This window comes from Lissotriton vulgaris, chromosome 7 (genome assembly GCF_964263255.1).
Source record: "Lissotriton vulgaris chromosome 7, aLisVul1.2, whole genome shotgun sequence".
Taxonomy (NCBI): domain Eukaryota; kingdom Metazoa; phylum Chordata; class Amphibia; order Caudata; family Salamandridae; genus Lissotriton; species Lissotriton vulgaris.
In genome coordinates this window covers 32,570,584-32,591,659 of record NC_141695.1, presented here as the reverse complement: position 1 = coordinate 32,591,659, position 21,076 = coordinate 32,570,584, and the positions used below count along the sequence as shown (strand labels likewise).

Below are 21,076 nucleotides of genomic sequence, written 5' to 3'. Positions count from 1 at the left end.
GTTGATGAGGACATGAGCATGAAGGAGTGTTGAATGACATGGTTTGAGCTTGACATGTGGTGAGAGAGGCTAATGGCTGAGTTACAATACTATAGGAATTCATTTTTGTTGGATGCTGTGAGCCTGACCACCTGATATTGGTTGAGGGAGAAATTAGGAAGGCTACCATGAGTACAAGGACCAATCTGAGATTTTCTAAGGGTGGAGAGGAGTGGATAGGATGTGATGGAGAGATAGTTGTTACAATATTCCAGTTTCAAAGACTAAAAATTGAGCAAGGACTTAGTAAAGTGAAATATGAAGAATCTTGCTGAGGAAATGGAGATGTTGCCAAGAGTCAATATGGTTGGCAAAGACATGTTCCTAGATGTGGTGGGGTGGGGAGAGAAAAATGTGACACCACAAAGCGACTAACACCAAGGAGCAAATGATTTTGTTTTAGTGGAGGGATTAATGGACACTTGATGTGGAAGAAACACAGCGGTGGTGGTAAAGTTTTGAAATTTGGATTACAGCTCGCTTAGTGGAGAGCACTCCGTGAAAGCCAGCCTGAGGTAAGGTGAGATTATTGTTGGTGGTAAGAAAATGTGTTTAAGACCAGGGAGATCAGTCAAAACTTGGCAATGATAAATCAGGTAACTCAGAAGTTGGCAAAAATGGTAAATTGAAGCATGAAGCAATTTGGTTGGTTAACTTTTTGCCTTAAAGTAATTGCCTGGAAATGGATCATAATTACTCAAATTTGGTTCTAGGAGCATCTAGCAATTTCAGTCAAGAGTCTCTACTAATAGTTTACAGGTTTTGCACCTTAGTTGTCCTAATCCAAAGCAAGAACACAACAAATAAAGATAAGAATGCATTTGTATCCTGCATTGAAAAATGTCTACCTGTGTGAAAAAGGACTGTGGAAATAGAGCTATCTAATCTGCCTTTCATTTCTTGTACCTTGGTACTAGTCTCTTATTTACCCCCAAGGCTATTGGTTGCAGTTCTTATCTGTGAAGCATGCTTGCACCTGTAGCATTCCCTCCTAGGGTGAGGGGTGATGAATGTCTTGTGAGAGAAAACAGGAAAACAGAAAACAAATCCAAAGACCACTACCACTGGACTTTGCTCCAGCTTGCCCTTTGTGTGACCTCCCTCCTGAGAGCTCTTGCACAACAGAGAAATTCTGCTACTTGCTGTGGATTGCTGCTGAATTTGTGCGAATCCCTTTACATATTACTTAATTTGTTTGCATTATAATTAACTGATAGGTTTACACTTTTGAGTTCTTTATTTGTTGAATATATTATTGTTTTTGTTCACTATCAAACATGTGCAGCATTAATATTCGGTGTGAAAATTCTTGCTCCTTCAACAAAGCTATGAAGTTTTAACCAGCAATTATTCACAGCAACAATTTCAAATGTTTACAATATGGGGGGACTCTTTGCATGTCTGTGTATTTCTGTGATGTCAGTCACAGTTCACATCAAGAATGTAGCCTAACAAACTGATTTTCCACAGTGTTAGTAAGTTTGAACTGTGTGCATAGCTGGAATATATTGTGCATATTGTGGCAGGGAGAAGGTTTCACATTTTGTTTTGGAGGGTTAGTAAATGGGTCAGTGGATAGTGAAACTATGTGGAAGAAAAGACATGTAATTGGGAAGATATAGTCCCTGGAGAGAGGTGAGGTTTACTCCGCTTGTGTGTATTTTTATAGAAGTGCACAACGTCGCTATTTATAAGGAGCAACTAAAGCGTCCTGATGAAATGATGATATGAGAGAAGAGAGGTCACTTGAAATAACAAGGACTTGGTCTAGCGATGAGTGGAGGTAAAGTCACTGAGCACCACTATGTGTTTTCAAGATGTTCTAGACATGGTATATTATCCTTGTTTTAAAAAATGTTAATTATGGCCCAAATAGGGTAATCCATGGTAAGGAATGTTGAAGAGGTGGAGATGCACCAAGGCTCAGAAGTTGGAGTAGTGGAATAAGTAAAAATTGTTTTTTGTTGGGAGAGATAGAAAAGCGACTTGTGCCCTATACACATAGGTTGGAGGTTGGGACAAAGACTGCTTTGTAAGAGAACATACATCAAAAGAGTTTGATGTTAGATGGATGTTTCATGGATTGTCATTAGGATGGAGAAGTAGAACATGGGCCTGCGATTGTCATGTGGCTGATGGAATGGAGAGAATTAGACTATGTAGTGGAACAAAATACAGGAACAAACATGGCTTGAAGAGTGTGGATGTTGTGAGGGCAAGCTAGGATTGGGAGTGGTAAGGTTATGATCTGAAAGTGTAGTCATCAAATGGAGTTCATCAGAATGACTGCTGGTGTGAAGGATGGAGTCCACAGTCACTAGGTGGGTGTATGGAAGAGAGGAGAGGAGGGACTCGTGTATGCTGTAATTATGTGCATGATATTCCTATAGAGCAAACCTAGCTAAAAGGCAGTGGAGCACTGTACAGGGTCAAAGACAAGCATAAAGGCAACGAATGGTAGGAGAGGTTCAACTCTGTAAAGAACTCCATGGTGAAGCAGGTAGAAAGGAGAAGAATGTGGAGGGTGGTGGGAGTAGAGGTAGATGTAAATAATTGAGAGAAGGATGAATTAGCTTTTAGGCAAGTACGAGGACATGGTCTCAATAAAGAAAATCCAACCACAATGCCTCAGTGGAGGGTGCCTGGGTCAGGCATGAGGTAGGTTCAGAGGGATGTGGAGGTGAAAGTGTCACTTGCTAGATTCCGGCTTCGATACCAGGTGCAGGGTGTGGGAGTCAAGGCGGCAGATGATGAATGTGGTTTTGATGCAGCTGTTCTTCTGTTCCAATGGCAGCGGGAGATCGCTTGGTTGGAAGGTTCTCTATGCCCTGCACCTGGAGAGTGCATTAGGCACAAAGCAAAGAGCGGACCATCTTATAGCGCTGCTCTTAGCAACGTTATCACAGCACTACATAATGACGAATGAATGTGGTCACATTGTTGATGTCTACCAATGCAAACTTTAGGATGTATAAGACACTTTCCCATGCATCTTCCATACATTCCTCCAAGGTGTCTTCTATAGCAAGCAAAGCAAGAGGTGCAGCAATGTACCTGGAACAGCTGCCAAGCACATGGTGAAGAGCGGTGAAACGCAGACTATGAAATTGGGTTTCTACCTGCTTCACCATGGAGTTCTTTACAGAGTTGAACCTCTCCTACCATTCGTTAACTTTATGAAATTGGGTTATTAGTTGAGGGGAGGGGAGATGGAAGACCTCCTCCAGCAACTACCACAATGCTGGTCAGGGTAAACCACAAACAGTCCCTAAATCAACCTATGTATAACCCTCTGGTAGTTTGGCACAAATTGCAGTCAGGCTTAGCTTAGAGGAAGTTGGAAGGTATCCATGCAGCACACAACTAGTAATACAATGAAAACACAGCACACAAGACATATCCCAAACCAATTGAGACACAGAGTACATTTCAATAAATAAAATGACACCAACATCAATTAAATCCAATCGGAAGAAGCAGAGCTATGAATTTTGTAGGCTTTTAGTGGCAAACAGTGACTAAAAGCCATGCGCCAACTCCAGGTATCTAGTTGTCAAATCAAAGTAAAAAATTAAGGCCGACCTTGTCAGATACAAGGGGTGAAATTACTGTTTCAGAGGAAGTTTCATCAATGATGGGGATCTGCGATATGAAGTCAAGGTGAAGCTGTTGACAAAGATGGAAAATATTCAGAGTGGTAAAAGCTGGATTTCCAGTCCCAAGAGATGTTCGTCGTCGCACCTGGTGAAGATTTCTATCTTCAGATTTCGATGCATTTCTGGAGATCAAAATACCCCAGTGGGACAAGACAGCAATCTGTAGCTGAAAAGGGCTCTACAAGGCCAGATACCACTGTTGAGAGGTCTGGCTCAAAGGAGTTGCTGCTGCAGGGAAGAATGGAGTGGGAGGTAAAGCAAAGTTAATCCCACCGCAGGGCATCTTCTTTGCATCGGCTTGTATGTAGGTCCTAGTCTTCTGTCGGTTTTTCGGGCTGAATTTGAGGACAACATTTCTAAGTCCTAGATTTTGTGTAGGAGGAGGCCACTTTAACATCACACCAAGGGACCAGGACATGGGGAGGACCCACATGGGGACTACATCTCACTCAGCAGGGACTAGCAGCAGAAGGCAGGTAAGATGATGGATCTCTGGAGCTTGTTGAGTCCTTGTAGCGTGCGCAGGAGTCTAGGCAACTAGCCCTCAGTCACTCTGGTGGTCCTGGGTTCAATATGCAGGTTCAATCTTCCTTCCTCTGGCAGCAGGACAGTCCTTCCTCTGAGTCTTCGAAAGGTCCAGAAGTGATTGGAAGAGTGGTTCTGGGGACACAATATTTAATCTGGTGCCAAACCTTTGTGTTGGAAACAAAACAGGTGATGGACAGAATGTGGATCAATGTCACACCTTCATCCCAGTCCAAAGATCTGGGCCCAAATCCATCGTTTTTTTGCACTCCACACCACCCTGGGTTAGACAATGGCGATATGCAAATCAGCTCTGACCCTGTGCCCCATGGGAACAGTCCAGTCCGAACTACAAAAGCCATGTCCTTCCCAGACGTGCGCTGGGGATGCTCAGACGTGGGTCCCAGGCACTCCACACCACTGGAGTCAAGCTAGCCGGGCTGATGAGAGGTGTTACCTCGAAACCGGTCCGGTCCTCGGATGCTTGATTCCGTTCTCGGAAGGATATGGCTTTTGTAGTTCGGACTGGACTGTTCCCATGGGGCACAGGGTCAGAGCTGATTTGCATATCGCCATTGTCTAACCCAGGGTAGTGTGGAGTGCAAAGAAAACGATGGATTTGGGCCCAGATCTTTGGACTGGGGTGAATGTGTGACATTGATCCACATTAGGTCCATCACCTGTTTTGTTTGCAAACCTTTGTGTTGGGGCACTTCTTTTCCTACCTCCACATCTGGTTCTGGAATGTTCTTCCCTTCTCTATCAAGGCCCTAAACTGTCTGGGGTGACAAAAGACAGAACAGGCACAGTGTTGGATTCCTTTATTTGTGTAATAGGCAGAGACCTTTGAAGTGTAAGTGGGGTGGGTACAGCTGTGCCCACAGCTGTCCTGGCATGATGGCCCCACCTGTCCACACCAAGCCACCTCTTTTGTGTCACTGTCTGAAAGGAATGTGCAAAACCCAACAGCAGAGCCATTCACAGTCATGTGACCCAAGACACTGGTAGAAGGCACAAATGGTTGCGACTTTCTAAAAGTTGTGTTTTCAGAACTGTGACATGCTTTACCAATAAAGAGGATTTAAATTTACAATTCATATCTCGATCTGCTCCCAATTCAAGGTTAGCACTATTAAAATATAAAAAGGTAACTTTAGGAGTTTTTCATTGCTGAGACATGTAAATCTTAAGTGCAAATGTCCTACCTTTTTGATACCATGCAACCTACCCTAGGAGCTGTTAGGGTTCACTATAAGAGGGACCTGTAAGCATTAGAAAAGGAAACTTAGGTTCTGGAAAAATGTTTATTTTGCCAGGTTGAAATTACACTTCACAATTCAGGCTACAATGGCAGGCCTGAGACATGCTTAAGGTACACATTTAGTTGGTGGCACAACAACTGTTGCATGCCCACTAATAGCATTTAATGTACAGGCCCTGGGCACATGTTCTACCATTTACCCAGGTGTTTCAAGAAAATTATATGTGCCAATTAGGTGTAGGCCAGATTTACCATATTTAGGGAGTGAACCCAAGCACTTCAGCACTGGTTAGTAGAGCACAAAGTCTTAATGCCAGCAAAAACAAATTCAGCAAAACAGAGGGGTGAAGGCAAAATGTTCGAGGGAATACCACGCTAAGGTAGTCCGGTCTAGCACAGATACTGTGATGTCACAGCAGCTGACAATGACACAACTGCCAGAAGGTATTATTTTGTATAATACAGATACAACCTAAGATCTACATTTGAAAAATCTATTTTTGGCATTGATCAAGAAACTCACAGAAATACACAGCATGCTTTGTATTCCTAAAAAGTGAATGTGAGCTTTTTCTAGGTCAACAGAAATTCATCAGTATTTTTACAAGCCTGGGGTAGAGGCAGGTTGCAGTGTGTACAGACAGAAAGAAAGAATCCACACCACAATTCGGAGGATTAGATTTGTTTCTTTAAAGTGCCAGTTCATTCACTTCAGAGCCATTTTCTCCACTTTTACCCCCACTGTGGAGTAAAACTACAACAATCAGATTGTTCTACTCTGAATCAGCCCTCACTGATGTTACCAAAGCAACTGAAATCAAAGCGCTTGGAAAATGCTCTGATTGTTTGGATTGGCTGTCCATCTATTGTCACATTCTTGGTGTGATGAAGGACTTGGATAAATGCTGACTCATCGCTTTTAAGAGAGTCTTTTTTCCCCTTGGAACTCCCAATCCTTCTTCTACTGATGGTCCATACCAAGTATAAAAAGGAGGTTTTTCGGAAATGTTAACAAAGTTTGGGGACTTCAAAGATGATTCTAACATTTCTGGTAGAAGGGTAAAGAGCCAGAGTGGCTGTCACCAGGCACATCAGTATTCACATTCACCCACTGAGCATTCTGGATGAAATATACCAAATACACTTTGATAGGGAGTTGGTCCTATTCTGCTGTGGCTCACCTGAGGTACCATCGGTCTGACATGCCATAGTCCTTTCCACATATCCCTTGCCGTGGCCAAAGACACCGAGGAAGCTTTCGTTCCAGCATTACCGTTGTGGCGACAACCTGCAAAATAAATTCTTGGTGAACACAGGAGTAGATTCTTGTAGGACAGTCTTAGCTTTTATTGAGTGCCACCATAGATTGTGCCAGCAAGTGGATGGAGAGACCCACGCCAGGGACATGATGAGACAGTTACACACTGGTCCAAGCTATAGTTTTACCAACAGAGGCAGGCAAAGGTTCTTAAGATTCCTCAGGTTTTCCATTGGTAGACAACAACGTAACACACAATGGTTAAGAGATAAATATCTTAGGGCCAGATGTAGGTAGGCAAATACCAGTTGGTAACGGTGAAAGTCGTTACATTTCACCATTACCGACCAGTATTTAGCCATGTGGGATGTAGGGAAGGAATCAGTAATAAGGAATCGGTAAAGACCGATTCCTTAATACCGATTCCTCATTGGCCTTGCATTTAAGGAATCGGTAATACCGATTCCTTAAATGCAATGTAGGTAGCACTTAAAATATTGCACCTCAGCCTTAAGGAATCGCTATTTAACTCCAACTTCAAGTAGGTGGTAAGTAGCGATTTCCTTTCAAAAAGCACTTTTTTGCTTTTTGAAATGTGCCATGTGGCACACATCCATGCCCTTAGGGCATGTATGTGCACCACATGTGCACACATGCACATTTCAGGGGTGCAACAGGGTGTCCTTTGGAATGTTTTCACATTCATTCCTATGGGCCTCCAAGCCCATAGGAATCAATGGGTAGGTATTCATTATTACTGAATCTCAATTACAGATTCGGTAATAACAAATATTAAGAATTCGGTATTTTTTACCGAATACTTACCAGCATCTGAAATACCGATTTTTAAATACCGAATCGGGAAACTTCGGTATTTAGGAATCAGTATTTCCCCATTACCTACATCGGGCCCTTAATGCCAACCAAGACAAAGGATGATGTACAATTAGTAAAAAATATTTCAATTAAATAACACAAAAATTGCAGAAGTGAATATCAGAGGCGAGAAACACAAATCTCCTTGACCAATCATTTCGAATTAGTTCCCTGAGAAGAGAAATCTCGATTGGTTGCATCATTTAAATGTGAGTGCTGAACAAGTGGCTTTTTCAATGCTTCTTTTCACAGCTAAAAAATAAAAATACATAACTATGTAAACAAAATTGCAACCAGTGAATCTCAAAGCTTTTTGCATGAGTAGGCAGACATCCGGGAGTGGTTTTCACATACAAAAAAAACATTCCAAGTTTACTACCCAGACGTTACCATGCAGACTGAGGCAGTAGTTCATTTTGGGATTTATTTAGAAAATCAATTTACTGTTTCTAGAAGTTCCTTATCCATCACCCCATGGTAATTTAAAAAGCAATATGTAACGCACGAGCCGCTGAGAAAACCGAGGGGTGCAGTATCAGTGTGCAGCTCATGAAAAAAACAAGGGGTCTGGTATCATTGTACAGCTCATGAAGAAAACAATGGGCCAGTTGTAAAAGTGTTCAGCCCATGAAGAAAACAAGGGGCCTTTATCAGTGTGCAGCTCATGAAGAAATCAAGGGGCCCATTGTTAGAGTGCAGCTCATGAAAAAAACAAGGGGTCTGGTATCATTGTACAGTTCATGAAAAAAACAAGGGGTCCGGTATTAGAGTGCAGCTCATGAAGAAAACAAGGGGCCCGTTGTTAGAGTGCAGCTCATGAAGAAAACAAGGGGCCTTTATCAGTGTGCAGCTCATGAAGAAAACAAGGGTCCCATTGTTAGAGAGCAGCTCATGAAGAAAACAAGGGGTCTGGTATCATTGTGCAGCTCATGAAGAAAACAAGGGGCCCGTTGTTAGAATGCAGCTCATGAAGAAAACAAGGGGCCCGTTATTAGAGTGCAGCTCATGAAAAAAACAAAGGGTCCGGTATCATTGTACAGTTCATGAAAAAAACAAGGGGTCCAGTATTAGAGTGCAGCTCATGTAGAAAAAAAGGGGCCCGTTGTGAGAGTGCAGCTCATGAAGAAAACAAGGGTCCCATTGTTAGAGTGCAGCTCATGAAGAAAACAAGGGGTCTGGTATCATTGTGCAGCTCATGAAGGAAAGAAGGGGCCCGTTCTTAGAGTGCAGCTCATGAAGAAAACAAGGGGCCCGTTGTTAGAATGCAGTTCATGAAGAAAACAAGGGGCCCGTTATTAGAGTGCAGCTCATGAAAAAAACAAAGGGTCCGGTATTAGAGTGCAACTCCTGGACCTTTGCAAAAAAAATTCAATTTAAAAGAATTTTCTTTTTAAATTGGGGAGTGTGAGAAGTAAGGGATCAAAGTGTGAGGGAAGGTGGGGAAGACCAGCATGCGGTACGAGGAGGAATAAGCAGAAAGGGGAATACAGCAAGGGCGTGGAAAGGGGAAAGATGGGGAAGCAATTGATGAGAGGAGTTGGGGAGAAGGGGATGTGGAGGGGAACAATCAGACAAAGAGTGCGCAAAGAATGATGCGCATTCAAATGGAGCACTAACACACATCCCCGATGTCAGCGATGGAAGAATACGGTCATACAATCACACACATATTAAAGCAGCTATGCTCATGTGGAGGGCATAATATAAGGAAGGAAACCCATTCAATAAGGCGCAGGGGACTGAGATTGACTAGAAAGCCATCAAGTCAAAAGCAAGGGCTGACCCAAAACCTATTCTTCTATGCAAGGCATTGAAGACAATAAGCATTCAGTAACAATGCAATGCCTAGAAAGCCTTAGTGCAGATGCCACAGTGGTAGAAAAATGTTCAAGATAAATAGCTAGTGTGAGTTTTCCCATCCTCATGAAAACTAAATTCCTTTTAGAGGTTCTAATGTTTATGTTAAATATTAATGTAAGTTAATGTTGTATAATCATTATACATGTATTTTGAGTGTAGATAAAAAAAGCTATTGCACTATTAACTTAATTTAGAATCAAATCTTTAATTTAAATACATTACATAAATATTACTGAAAAGTGTAAGAGCAAATTGCACGTGTAATTTACAAGTGTAAGTTATGTTGAGAATGGCCCTGTAGGTGTGAACAGTGAGTGAATAACTACCTTATCCATCTTGCAGATTACTTTGGAAGAGTAATATGCTAAAAAGCATATTGACTATAACAGCCTAAGCAGAAGAAAAGAATTCCCTCCTTTCATCCTGTATAAACCTCAAACCTGTTATGGTACTGTATCAAAGTTTTTTGCTCCATAATATAAATGTAAATGTAAATGTGGCGTATTTGTATAGCGCGAACAGTGACCCGGAGGCATCCCGGCGCTTGTACTCCTACCACAAGGGAACCCCTCCTGGCTTTTCCTTGTGGGGTGTCCACTCCTGGGCATCCCATGGTGAAACCAGGCATCCCTTGTGTATCAGGGGGCCTTTGTGGAGACTAAGCAAGCTATTGCCCAGAGTTGCAGCGTGGGACCCCTGCTTAGAATCGGCACTGAGGCGAGAATATCCGGTCAGAGGAATTTAAGCCCGAAACCCGCTGAGGCGGGAATTGAACCCTGGTCCCTGGCCAGCGTTCTGCATCAAGGTCTGCCGCTCTAAGCATTGAGCCACACTTCTCAAGACACTATCGACAAAACCAGGTCAAATAGTTTCATAATCTGGAAACAATGTAAAGCCGAACATAACCTTCACTGAATGATGCCTATCGTACAAAGATGCTTGACAGCAATTTACACACTCACATTTTTTTATACGGATTATTAAGAGGTAGTGTAAGGAAGTGTGGACTATGGTTAAATTGAAGAGATCATTTTATTAAGGTAAGGTGAGCTAAGGGGAGCAAATTTCCCCGACAATAGGAACAGCAACTGTCATCCTAAAAGCTTGGAACCTTGCACAAAGAAGGAAGAACAAAGAGTTCTTAAATCTGGCAGGAGACCAAGATGTCTCCAGTAAGTAACAACATTTAAGTGTTTACAAACAATGAATTAAGATCACAATAAATGGTTGACAAGTGCTGAAAGTAATTGGCAAATAAGGAAAAAGTAGATGAGCTAGACATTATATTTTGCAGAGCAAAATAAACACTCACCTTTATGCAAGTAATATTCCATTACTAATCCTAAAAGTAACCTAAGTTACGTTTGTATTCACAATTTGTTCAGGTAGGATTTGTTCTGTTGATCACTACCAAGGTTTTGGTCTCTTAAGAAAGAGACAACTCTTTGTTCCAACAAGCTATTCTGTTTGTAACTCACAATCTATCAACAGGCCTCAATTTCTAAACAAGTAATATAGAGTTTTATCACTCTTAGTAACTATAATAATAAACACAGGACCATGTCTCTGTCATTGCTTAACTGTCTTGTCTAATGTAGGACATATATGTTTGTTATTAAAATGTTTAAAAAGCAAAAACACTTATAACTCCTACTCAGTTTTTAAAAAGGCCCTTACAAGTGCCACATACCTTTGGTTTTCCGAACATATATTGATCTGGATTCGCTTTATTGGTAGTTTCTTAGTTTGCTCTACTTAAAAAAATAATGCAAAGTTGCAATTCTTTTAGTCCTTCTCTCTAAATTCATAAAAAACAAGTCTGAAGTACCCTCGCAACGTTCATTACCTGTGCTCGCCAGAGCTCGTCTCGCTCATGTGCCACACGCCAGTGTGTGTCCCCCATCATGGCAATGAGCAGGTTCAGCATGAGCAGGGCTGCGATGACTGCAAAGGCAGAGTACAGGACGCTGAACATAAAGGGGAGGTCTACGTCGTAATTTGCCGGTCCATCAATGACAGTGAGGAAAAGTTCAAAAGTGCTGAAGAGGGCCATAGGGTAGCTGTAGAAATGTCCAAGCTGATCCGGGTTCTCCGTTTGAAAAATGATGTAAAATGCTGAAAGAAAGGTGATCTTGGAATGAGGTGAGTATGGAGAACTGCTCTACTCTCTGCATCAAGAGGCATTTCATATGTAAAAATGATTGCAGAGAACACAAAAAGACATTTGGAAGCCAATCAATAGAGTCATTTTAGCATACGCAATTTGTTAAAGGATTATTTCCGCTGCCCAGTATATCCTTAAAGTAGTCCATTCAAAATTTGTATGAAAAACAAAACAACCATAAACACATACAAATATGCGGATTCTTCAGGTCAGTAAATACAATACCCACAAAGTTACATTAATCATATTAAATAGACATCACATCATCTGAAGAAAATAAGAACATTTTTGTTACAAAATTCTTCTCATGCAAGGCCGCTTTCAAGCTGCTGCTGTTCATTAGACCCTTAAAACAGCCTTTTAAGGGAGCCCTCGACTGATGGCCATTCAAAAGCTAAATAGTTTCATTATATACTATATACATTGTAGAATAACGTTTGTGATGAATAAATCAGAGACATAGAAGCACCAACTGTGCACTGCACCTTGCACGTCTAGAAGTGAGCACTGGAAACACAAAGCACATGATCCCTACTTGGAAGGAACGCTTGTACATGTAGAAGGGCAGATGGGATGCAAAAGTGCTTATTCTCTTAGTCTGGTATCCCTTCCACAACCAAGTTTCAGGCACCGATATTCATGTGTAGGTTTTGTGTATTAGGGATCTACTTACCCTTTGAATTAATAACGCCGGAAGCTATAGATTTATCTTAGTTCTAAATCTATCAAAGCATGTGCTCTGCATTTATCGACTTACTTGTATGGAGTGTAATTCGCTGAAGAATTGGACATTCCCTATTGGTTTAAGTGCTTAATTTATAAAAGGATACGTGCCAGGGCCCAGGTTGTACACAGAAGCATGCCGCTGATGCTGCTGAAGGTGGGGGTGCTGAAAACAATGGCTACCGTGTCTTGATTCCACTCTATACATCTTTAAAGCACCACTAGACCCTCCCTGCCTTTTTATCCCACTCTTGAAAGTTCTATGTTATCCCTGCTTTCTTCTCTTGTAATTTTTTTCCCATCTTTCTCTTCCTCCTTTCTCTTTTGTGTGTTTCTCTCTCTCTTGCTCTGTCATCAAAGTCTTTTGAGGAAAAATAAGTGCTGGTCTCCAAAGGTAAGTGCCGGTGTGCTCACCTGCAACCACTGGCTCAATTTATGCACAGAGTGGTTCCCTACACCTGCGATGGGAATTTCAAGGTATTATTTAAATTACCTAAGCTCCTCCAGCTTACCTTCACCCCACCCCCTACTGTCCATGCCATGGTATCCACTATTTAATAGAGATTAGCACACCGCGGATCGATACAGTAGTACCGTCAATGAGGGCTAGACCTTATCACATTTTTCTGCCTAACACAGCGTCCTCTTTTCCAGCAGCGCCTACAGCAGCAAGGGTCCACATATGAGAATAACTCCATGACGACTCCGCATAACTCCACTTAATGTTTTGTACTCCTGGCTTTGGGACCCAATTCCTGCTTTACTCTACAATTAGGAGGGATCTAAACACTAACAGGCAAAATAGCCAATGGATGAAACTCTAGTTCATGGCTGTTCAACGCTCTAATCACATACATGTGGGAAACCGCCTTTACCACGACAGCTGAACCATGAGCTGCAGTTACAACGCAACCGTTCTAACAAATGCATCTTTACCTCGCATTCCTTTACCAGGCATATCGTTACAATGACATGCCTTAGGGAAAGGGGCTGTTGCACAGGCTAAAGTTCGGATAGTAAATTATACTGCTCGAAAGTCCAGTGCTTACCCTAAGGCATTGCGTTCTATGGTTATGCTTTGTAAAGGAATGCTGGTAAAGATACATTTATTGTAAAAGCTACGGACGAACAGCATGAACAGTACAGTTACATATTGCAACAAAAATATACATGGAGCTTTGCTTCGATAACATCTTGTGTTCAGTAATATCACTATCTTGTAATACATTGGCGCACATTCCTGCCCACTGCCATGGTAATAAGTGTTGATGGTGTAAATAGTAATAAGCAAGTTGTAATCTGAATCCCACTGTGGGCTCACATCTCACAATCCACGGGCAGGAGGGTGTTTGATTGGTTTGCACATATACATCACTAGTGCACATTTACCATAATTGAATGCATGGTTTTATTCTTTCAAAACTAGCCCTGTAGTCTTCATTCCTATGTGAGTTATCCTTGTACTCTTAAAGCGCCGCTGCAGTCTTCCAGGAGCTCTTTATGCGCTAGGCAAAGAGCCGTTAGCTGTCCTCATCTGCTGCCAAAGCCTGAGATGAGGAGTGCAATCTCACCGGCAAAGCAATCAGATCTCACATGATCAACTCACAGAAGTATCATGAGTGACTTCACACCTCAATGACATCACAGGAAGTGGCATCATATGACCTTTGACCCACAATCCTAGGTCATGGTGAACACAAGACCTTAACCTGTTGATATCATAATAACAATATTATTAGATATCACTGAAGAGTGGGTAGTAAATACCTTGCAGGGAGAAGGTATTGCTAAATCTCAGGCAGATGCACAAAAAAGAGACTTAAAAAGCAATAGAGGCAGCACTAATTCAAAGGGACTATAAATTGTGTATGAACTATCTGGCTGGCTACATTTGCCCTTTTCATTGTTAATACATTTTAATTTAGCATTGCTTGTAAGGAACTATCACAAATATGGAAAACAGAGGTGATGTTTAAAAACATATTCTTTCAAGTATGCACAGTGATAGACAATGTCCTAAAACATAATTTAATGTGTCTTTTTAAATTAGGTTGATTTTACTTGGAACTTTAAAGAGTGCCATGACACTTCTGAATGTGTTTACCTTAAAGTGTAATTTTCCAGTGGGACCTGAAGGTAAACCGTATTTATCAGAAATATGTTTAACTCCTGTGCATGGTACTGCGTCTGCCACCTCTAAAGTCAGGGGCTGCAAATGTAGGGATAGCAGGGGCAAGCCAGGGGTCACAGCTGCGACCCCTTGCAAGCCCTAAATGACACTCAGGAGTCCTAACGTCAAGCAAAGGTACTGAATGACCTCGTTCACAAACAGACAGAGCAAATGGAAAGCAGGCACAGATTTAGAATTGAGCCAGAAGAAGGACTAGCCCCCAAAGGTGAAATGGAGATAGGGATGAGGTTTTAAAGTACTATTTAGTAGCTTTGCTGATGTTTTGAACAAAATAAAGTTCTACCAACTCAAGGAGGTATGGAATTATTCACATTATGCAACTGAAAGATGGGATACATGTGGCCACAACAACTGCAAATCTAAAACATTTTCATGTAGGAATAAGGCATTGGGAAGGCATCGCAAATGATGGTGGCGAGGGAACAACAGCAAAGCTCACAATAAGACTAAGTGATGTCAGTACATGCTACAATTCTAAACTGAGGCACAAATGTTCAGAATTGATGCACTTACCTGCAGCAAAGCCAAGTATGACAACAGCCATGAGCCAGCAGAACCGCAGCAGGTCTCCAAATATCATCTAGGCAAGAAGGAGAAAGCCATGAGATACACCTGGGGCTTGGTCACCAGAGGAGCAAGTGATGTGTAAGTAAAGGTATGAGGATTTACACCATCTTCTGTCGCTGTTCCACAGCACATACTAAAGCACTGAACATAAATTGTCCTATGATGCGGGCCTCGTTGACGTGAACCACTCTTCCTCGCCCACGATGGGTCCTCTTACACCTACTGTGATCTTGATTCCTGGCCTCCCCCAAATTTTTTGTCCATTTTTACTATTTCCTTGGCAGTACACATTCATCATCTCCTTACCTTCTGTATCATGATGGTGAAAGGCCCAAGCATCTGAAATCCACGCGTGAAGTACATGACATAGCACCAGCCCAGGACCACGGTGAAGGACATCGACACTGCTTCTCCCTCGGTGCTGGTGACGCGCAAGACAAGTGTGATGAGGACCATAAAGGCAAAGATGATTCTGTCGGTAGAGTAAGACATGCTGAGACACGAGCAAGACATGGGGGAGACAGTGGTTCTACCTGCAAAAGCTGCTTTACACATGATGCTGAACTGCAGCGGCTCCTCATTACAGCGCCACATTCAGACTCTCAAATGCTAGTACAGACAGCTTATTCATTATTCCATACAGAATTACTCTGTGCATCTGGACAGGTTTTCCCTGTGAAGTGCATAGTATTAATCCCTCATAGAGTCTGCTTTGAAGTTCAGGCGGATCGTTGAAGGAAAGTTGTTTCCTTTGCTGAAGTAGTACTGCTGAAGGCCATGGCATGTTAGTTAACCTTACATGACAATTTGAACAACACCACCCTTCACACTACGCCTTGAGAGGCGCTGGACGCGGTCAAACAAGGTTGTTTTGTGACCATGGGAGACTTTCTTTTAGAAGAGCTTTGGGAAGGAAAGTCTCCACAGCTGGATCCGCCTTTGAGTTTGTAAATGGTCATTTAAGCTTAAAGAAATGGCTTGTAGTACCTGCCTATTAAGGTTCAATTCAAGTATTATTTTGGGTAAATCTAATAAATTATTCAGGAATTTCCCTATGGAAATATCTCTTCACCAGAAATCCAGTAGGTAATTTTGATTGGTTAAAAGGCTACCATGGACCTGAACTTAGGCAGATGGTTGGGTCGGGGCAATGAGACTTCTTCCAGTGGTATTGAGTAGCAGAGACTTCCTTGCAAAGGCTTTTTAAACTGAAGATAACACCCTTGTGCACACTGGTGTAAATTAGTAATGGGACTATTGGGATCTAACATTGCGCTGTGCTGTAGCTGAAGAACCTGGTCAAAGGCAAACAGAGGTGTGTCCATGAAGGAAATGTGAAAGTGCTCCCAGAATTCATTATGGGATTTGAAGTGGGAACCAGGGGTAAGGCATAAAGATGCTTAGACAGGGTCCAAAGTGGTACAAAAGGAGGTGGTGATGGACGGAGCTTCTGAACCAATCAAACACTCACACCCAGTCAACAGATCTGGGTTTAATCCATCACTGTTCTTCAGCGCACTTTGCCACCCCAGTTCAGACATGGCCATATGCAAATCAGTCTGACCCTGTGCCTCATGGGAACAGTCCAGCCCGAACTTCCAAGCCATGCCTTCCCTGGACCGGAAACAAGCTTCCTAGGACCGGTTTCTGGCATTTCAGCCGTTTTCAGCCTGTTTTGCATTTGTCACCCCGAGTGGGATGGGTATGCTCAGACGTGAATCCCGTGCTCTCCACACCACTGGAGTCAAGCTATCCTGGCTGAAGACGACTGATAGCCAGAAACCTGTCCTAGGATGCTTGATTCCGGTCCAGGAAAGACATGGCTTGGCAGTTTGGGCAGTTCAGGCTGGACTGTTCCCATGAGGCACAGGGTCAAGGCTGATTTGAATATGGCCATGTCTGAACTGGAGTGGTGTGGAGTGCAAAAGAACTATGGATTTAGGCCCAGATCTCTGTACTGGGGTGAATGTATGACATTGTTCTGCATTCTGTCCATCAACTGTTGTTTTGCATTAGACAGGGTCCAAGATAAGCATGGGCGAATTTTGCGAATCTCGCGTTCGCGAATTTTGCGGATTTGCGAACTCGCAATCTGCAAAATCCGCGAATTCCCGCGAATTTGCGGATTATTTTTTTTGTGTTCGCCCGTGTTTCTGCCAGTTCGCGAGGGTTTTTACAATTTCACAATTTGCGAACTTACCTGTCGGGTCGCAAGTTTTGCGAACTTGTTGTTTCTACGTGTCCAGCCTGTTTGGGACACTCTTCTTCATCACTGCCACTCTCTGTCACCACTGCCACTCTCTGACTACTCATGCCACCCTCTGGCCCACCCATGCCACCCTCTGTTTCATCACCACACCCTCTGGTTGTCCAGTGTACATTATTTTCGGCAAAGCAAAGCACACCTTCCCTGCCTCAAGTGACCTGAATTAATTTGGGGCTGATTAATGTGTCACAGAATATTTTTTTAGCTGGCACCTGCTTCCTTAGTGCGCCCTGATTAGTGATCTTTTGCACTTGCTAAGTGCTTTCATTGTTGCAAAATTAGTTACAACACCTGCCCTGCCCCAACTGACAATAATGAATTAGGGGCTGATTAATGGATTTTAACTTCCAGCCTGGCTCCTGCTTGTCTCCCTTAGCCCTAATTCAGGACCTTTGTGGCATATGTGTAACTATTCTGAGGTTCAGAGCAGGGTCACATAATAGTTGCAACTGGCAACTGAACTCTGGAGGGGCCCCTCAGGAAGCACTACAGGAAATGGCTACTAATGATGAGCCTGAACTTTTGAACCTGGTAAGTAGTTTCAGTTTTGCTAAGATCGTATTTCTGCAATTTAGCACTTATTTGCGGGGCGCGAAGTTGTACTGGGAAGCAGCGAACTCACGCGAACAGTGCGAGCAGTGCGAGCAAAATCCGCTGCTCGCGGATTTGCGGATTTTGCGGGAGGTTCGCGAATCTCGCGGATTGCGAATTTCCCGAAAATCCGCAAAATCCACGAGCGAAACGGATTTTCCGCCCATGCTTAGTCCAAGACATTGGGACACCAAGAGAAGGGAGGTGTCAAAGTATTAGCGGGTGGCCCCTAGGATGTCTATGTAACCTGCAAAATAGGTGTACCCCCATGCAGGACCACTGTAGAGAGATATTTTTGTCTGCTTAAGATTGTTAAATACTTTACTACAACAAATATGGGGTCAACCCTAAGGTGTGAGAAACCAGTTCTAACAAGGCAGAGGCCTCAATTTAAAACATACATGTATATCTCGATTAAATGGCGCAAGAACGCTCACTTTTTTAAATCTTTTTTTGCATAACAAATAAACATATCTCTGATGAGGTAAGTAGCATGAATGTTACAAAGGAGTAAAGGTCACAGTGTGTGAATGCTTACATCATAATGTGGAAAGGACCTCCAAGCACGGTCTGACCGAAGTACCGGGCAACGCCGACGCGAAGAATGTCTGGAACCTAAGAGAAGACTGTAAGTTAGTAAGTGGAATACTTAGGAAGACTGACCACAGAGGTAGCGAGAGTGGGAGGAGCCATGTGAAGCCCTCACCTCCAGGAGTAATATTGCAATCGCCCCGATCACGCTGATCAGCTCGCCCACAAGCCGCAGATCATCTTCATAGGTACCATATGCCTCCTGTGAAGAAGAAAAGGTTAATTGTTTACAAATGTACAACTTATTAATGGTCTATCCATCCTCTGTTTATTACATAAATGTTTTAAAATAAAAAAATAATGACACTACATCACTGTGCAATAATTTATATTCAAGTTCAGGTATAAAAAAATGAATACTTATTCTACATGTTAGACATACATCTACGAATTGCTATATTCACTGTATTCCTACAATCGGACTTTAAAAATACCTTGACAACCAGACACAGATCACAAAATATTTTTAACAGACACTATTTCATGTTCTGGGTAGTATGATAAGGCAGTGTTTGGTGAAAACACCACTACCACAGTGTTATAAAATCTGATTTCTTGAGGTTTCAATGTATGACGAAAAGGTTTGTGCATATTTGTCGTGTGACATTTTGTTGTGGTAATGATATGTGCAGTTTTTTTCTACTGCTGTGTTTTTGAACTGCTTTATAGCAATGCAATGTTTTGTATTCTATAATTGTATTGATTTCTCTATGGACTTTTGTTGTTTTCTATCCTAGTATGTATGGGCTATGTTGCTTTGTGTATGTTACTGTATTAATTTCTGCTGTTTACTTCAGGTGTCAACAAATGCTGCTACATTTCCCACCAGAAGCGGCACACAACAATAAGGTTCCTGTGGCAAGCAACCATTACAGTAGTAAAATAATGCTGGTACAGAAGAAAACAAAATATGGGAGCTCAGACTCATACACAATTAAAAACAAAGGCATCAGGTTGTCCCATCAGATCTTGAAATGTAAAACAAAGTGCTCATGTTGTACATAATCTAGGTCCAGCTCAGCCTGCCCTTACATGTGTGTTAGAAATGGGATCTCTGGTTGGCTAAGGCTTGCCTCAAAGCCAGGCAGAGACCACCACTCTAGTCAGGGCAAGGGATTTACACGCCAAAGATAACCCCTGCTCACCCCCTTGGTAGCTTGGCACGAGCAGTCAGGCTTATCCCGGAGGCAATGTGTAACGCGTTTGCGCAACACGCACAAAGCAACAACATACCAGGCCCACCACAAAAGGAACTTCACACAAGGTTATATCAAAAATAGCCTTTGTATTCTCATAACACATTAGAAAAGTAATCACATAATATACATTGTGCCACCTGGCACTGGGTAAGATCTACAAGGGATTATGTACACCTTGCAGGGACACTTGGACCACTGTCAGAACCATCACTCAGTGAACATAGTAACTGTAGGGCATAAAAGACACTTAGAACACAATCAGTAACTACTAGAAAAATACTGTACTTAGCATCTTCTCCTGCAACATATATCCTATTATGTAAGTAGCATCACATTTAGGCATTAAATACATTCTGCGCCAACCTCACCAGCATAAACACATTATGCAGTAGCACATAAACAGAACTCTTACATTAGGAAATAACCTCCTAAACATAAATCAAAGAATGCAAATTACCTCATAAGCATAAACCACATTAGAGGCATCAATCAGGTGCCTAAACCACAGTACACGAATCACATTTCCTGACCACCACATAAATCACTTTAGGGTCTGACACCCTACAAACCTCACAGTCCCCCTGGCCAGCTGGCCTTCTCAGAGGGCTCAGATGCCCTATGTCCCAAATGTCAGGGCAGCTGCCAATGCAGCAAAGTCTCAAAGTGCGCAATTGCACAGACCTAAATGATGCAGCTGTCACTAAGTGCTGTACAGCTGGAAATCAAATAAAGGCCCTGGCACCACTGTGCCCTTTCTTTGTCCCACTCAGGGACTTCTAAAACATTGGTCCAACTTGTGCCAGCTGCCCGCGCTGGTGTGGTGCAGCTGGGAAAAGAAATTAGCCCTGGCACCATGGTGCCTCCTTTGTCCCACTCAGGGATTCTGATTCAAATATGCGCCAAACATTGCAGCTGCCCGCACTGGTGCAGCGCAGCTGTGAAGAAAGTAAAGGGGGCCCTTTTTACAACTGTGCCCCCAAAAGTGGGAATGATGGCACTGGCACTACACGTGCCATCTGAGCCCCTCTCTGGGACTCTCAGAAAATGAAAGTGCCCCTGTGATGCAGCTGCCCGCAGTTGCGATGCAGCTGTAAGACCAGACAGAAGACTGCCACTCACAGTGCCTCGCTCAGCACAACCCCCTAGAGCCCTCACCCACCGGCTCTTGTGGGGGGAAGGCTCCTCTCTCCACATGTAGGGCACTCCCAGCTCACAGGATCCCCGCCTGACTGCAGACTTGTGCTCTGCCACGTGAAACACATTGGCCGCCTCTCCTCACTTCACCCGGGCCCCCTCCTGGGACTAGGGA

At 42.8% G+C, this 21,076-nt stretch overlaps 1 protein-coding gene across 1 annotated transcript in view; it reads right to left on the bottom strand.

Annotated features, from left to right (window-relative positions):
* The window catches only part of LOC147700596 (transient receptor potential cation channel subfamily V member 6-like), a 256,840-nt gene that overhangs the window by 1,959 nt on the left and 233,805 nt on the right, over positions 1-21,076 (bottom strand). Inside the window, exons 9-14 of the mRNA XM_086928456.1 lie at positions 18,684-18,770; positions 18,516-18,592; positions 15,427-15,592; positions 15,067-15,133; positions 11,322-11,590; positions 6,663-6,769 (exon numbers count right to left, since the gene is read on the bottom strand). Coding sequence (XP_086784582.1) covers positions 6,663-6,769; positions 11,322-11,590; positions 15,067-15,133; positions 15,427-15,592; positions 18,516-18,592; positions 18,684-18,770 — 773 coding nt within the window. The remainder of the gene's footprint in view (positions 1-6,662; positions 6,770-11,321; positions 11,591-15,066; positions 15,134-15,426; positions 15,593-18,515; positions 18,593-18,683; positions 18,771-21,076) is intronic.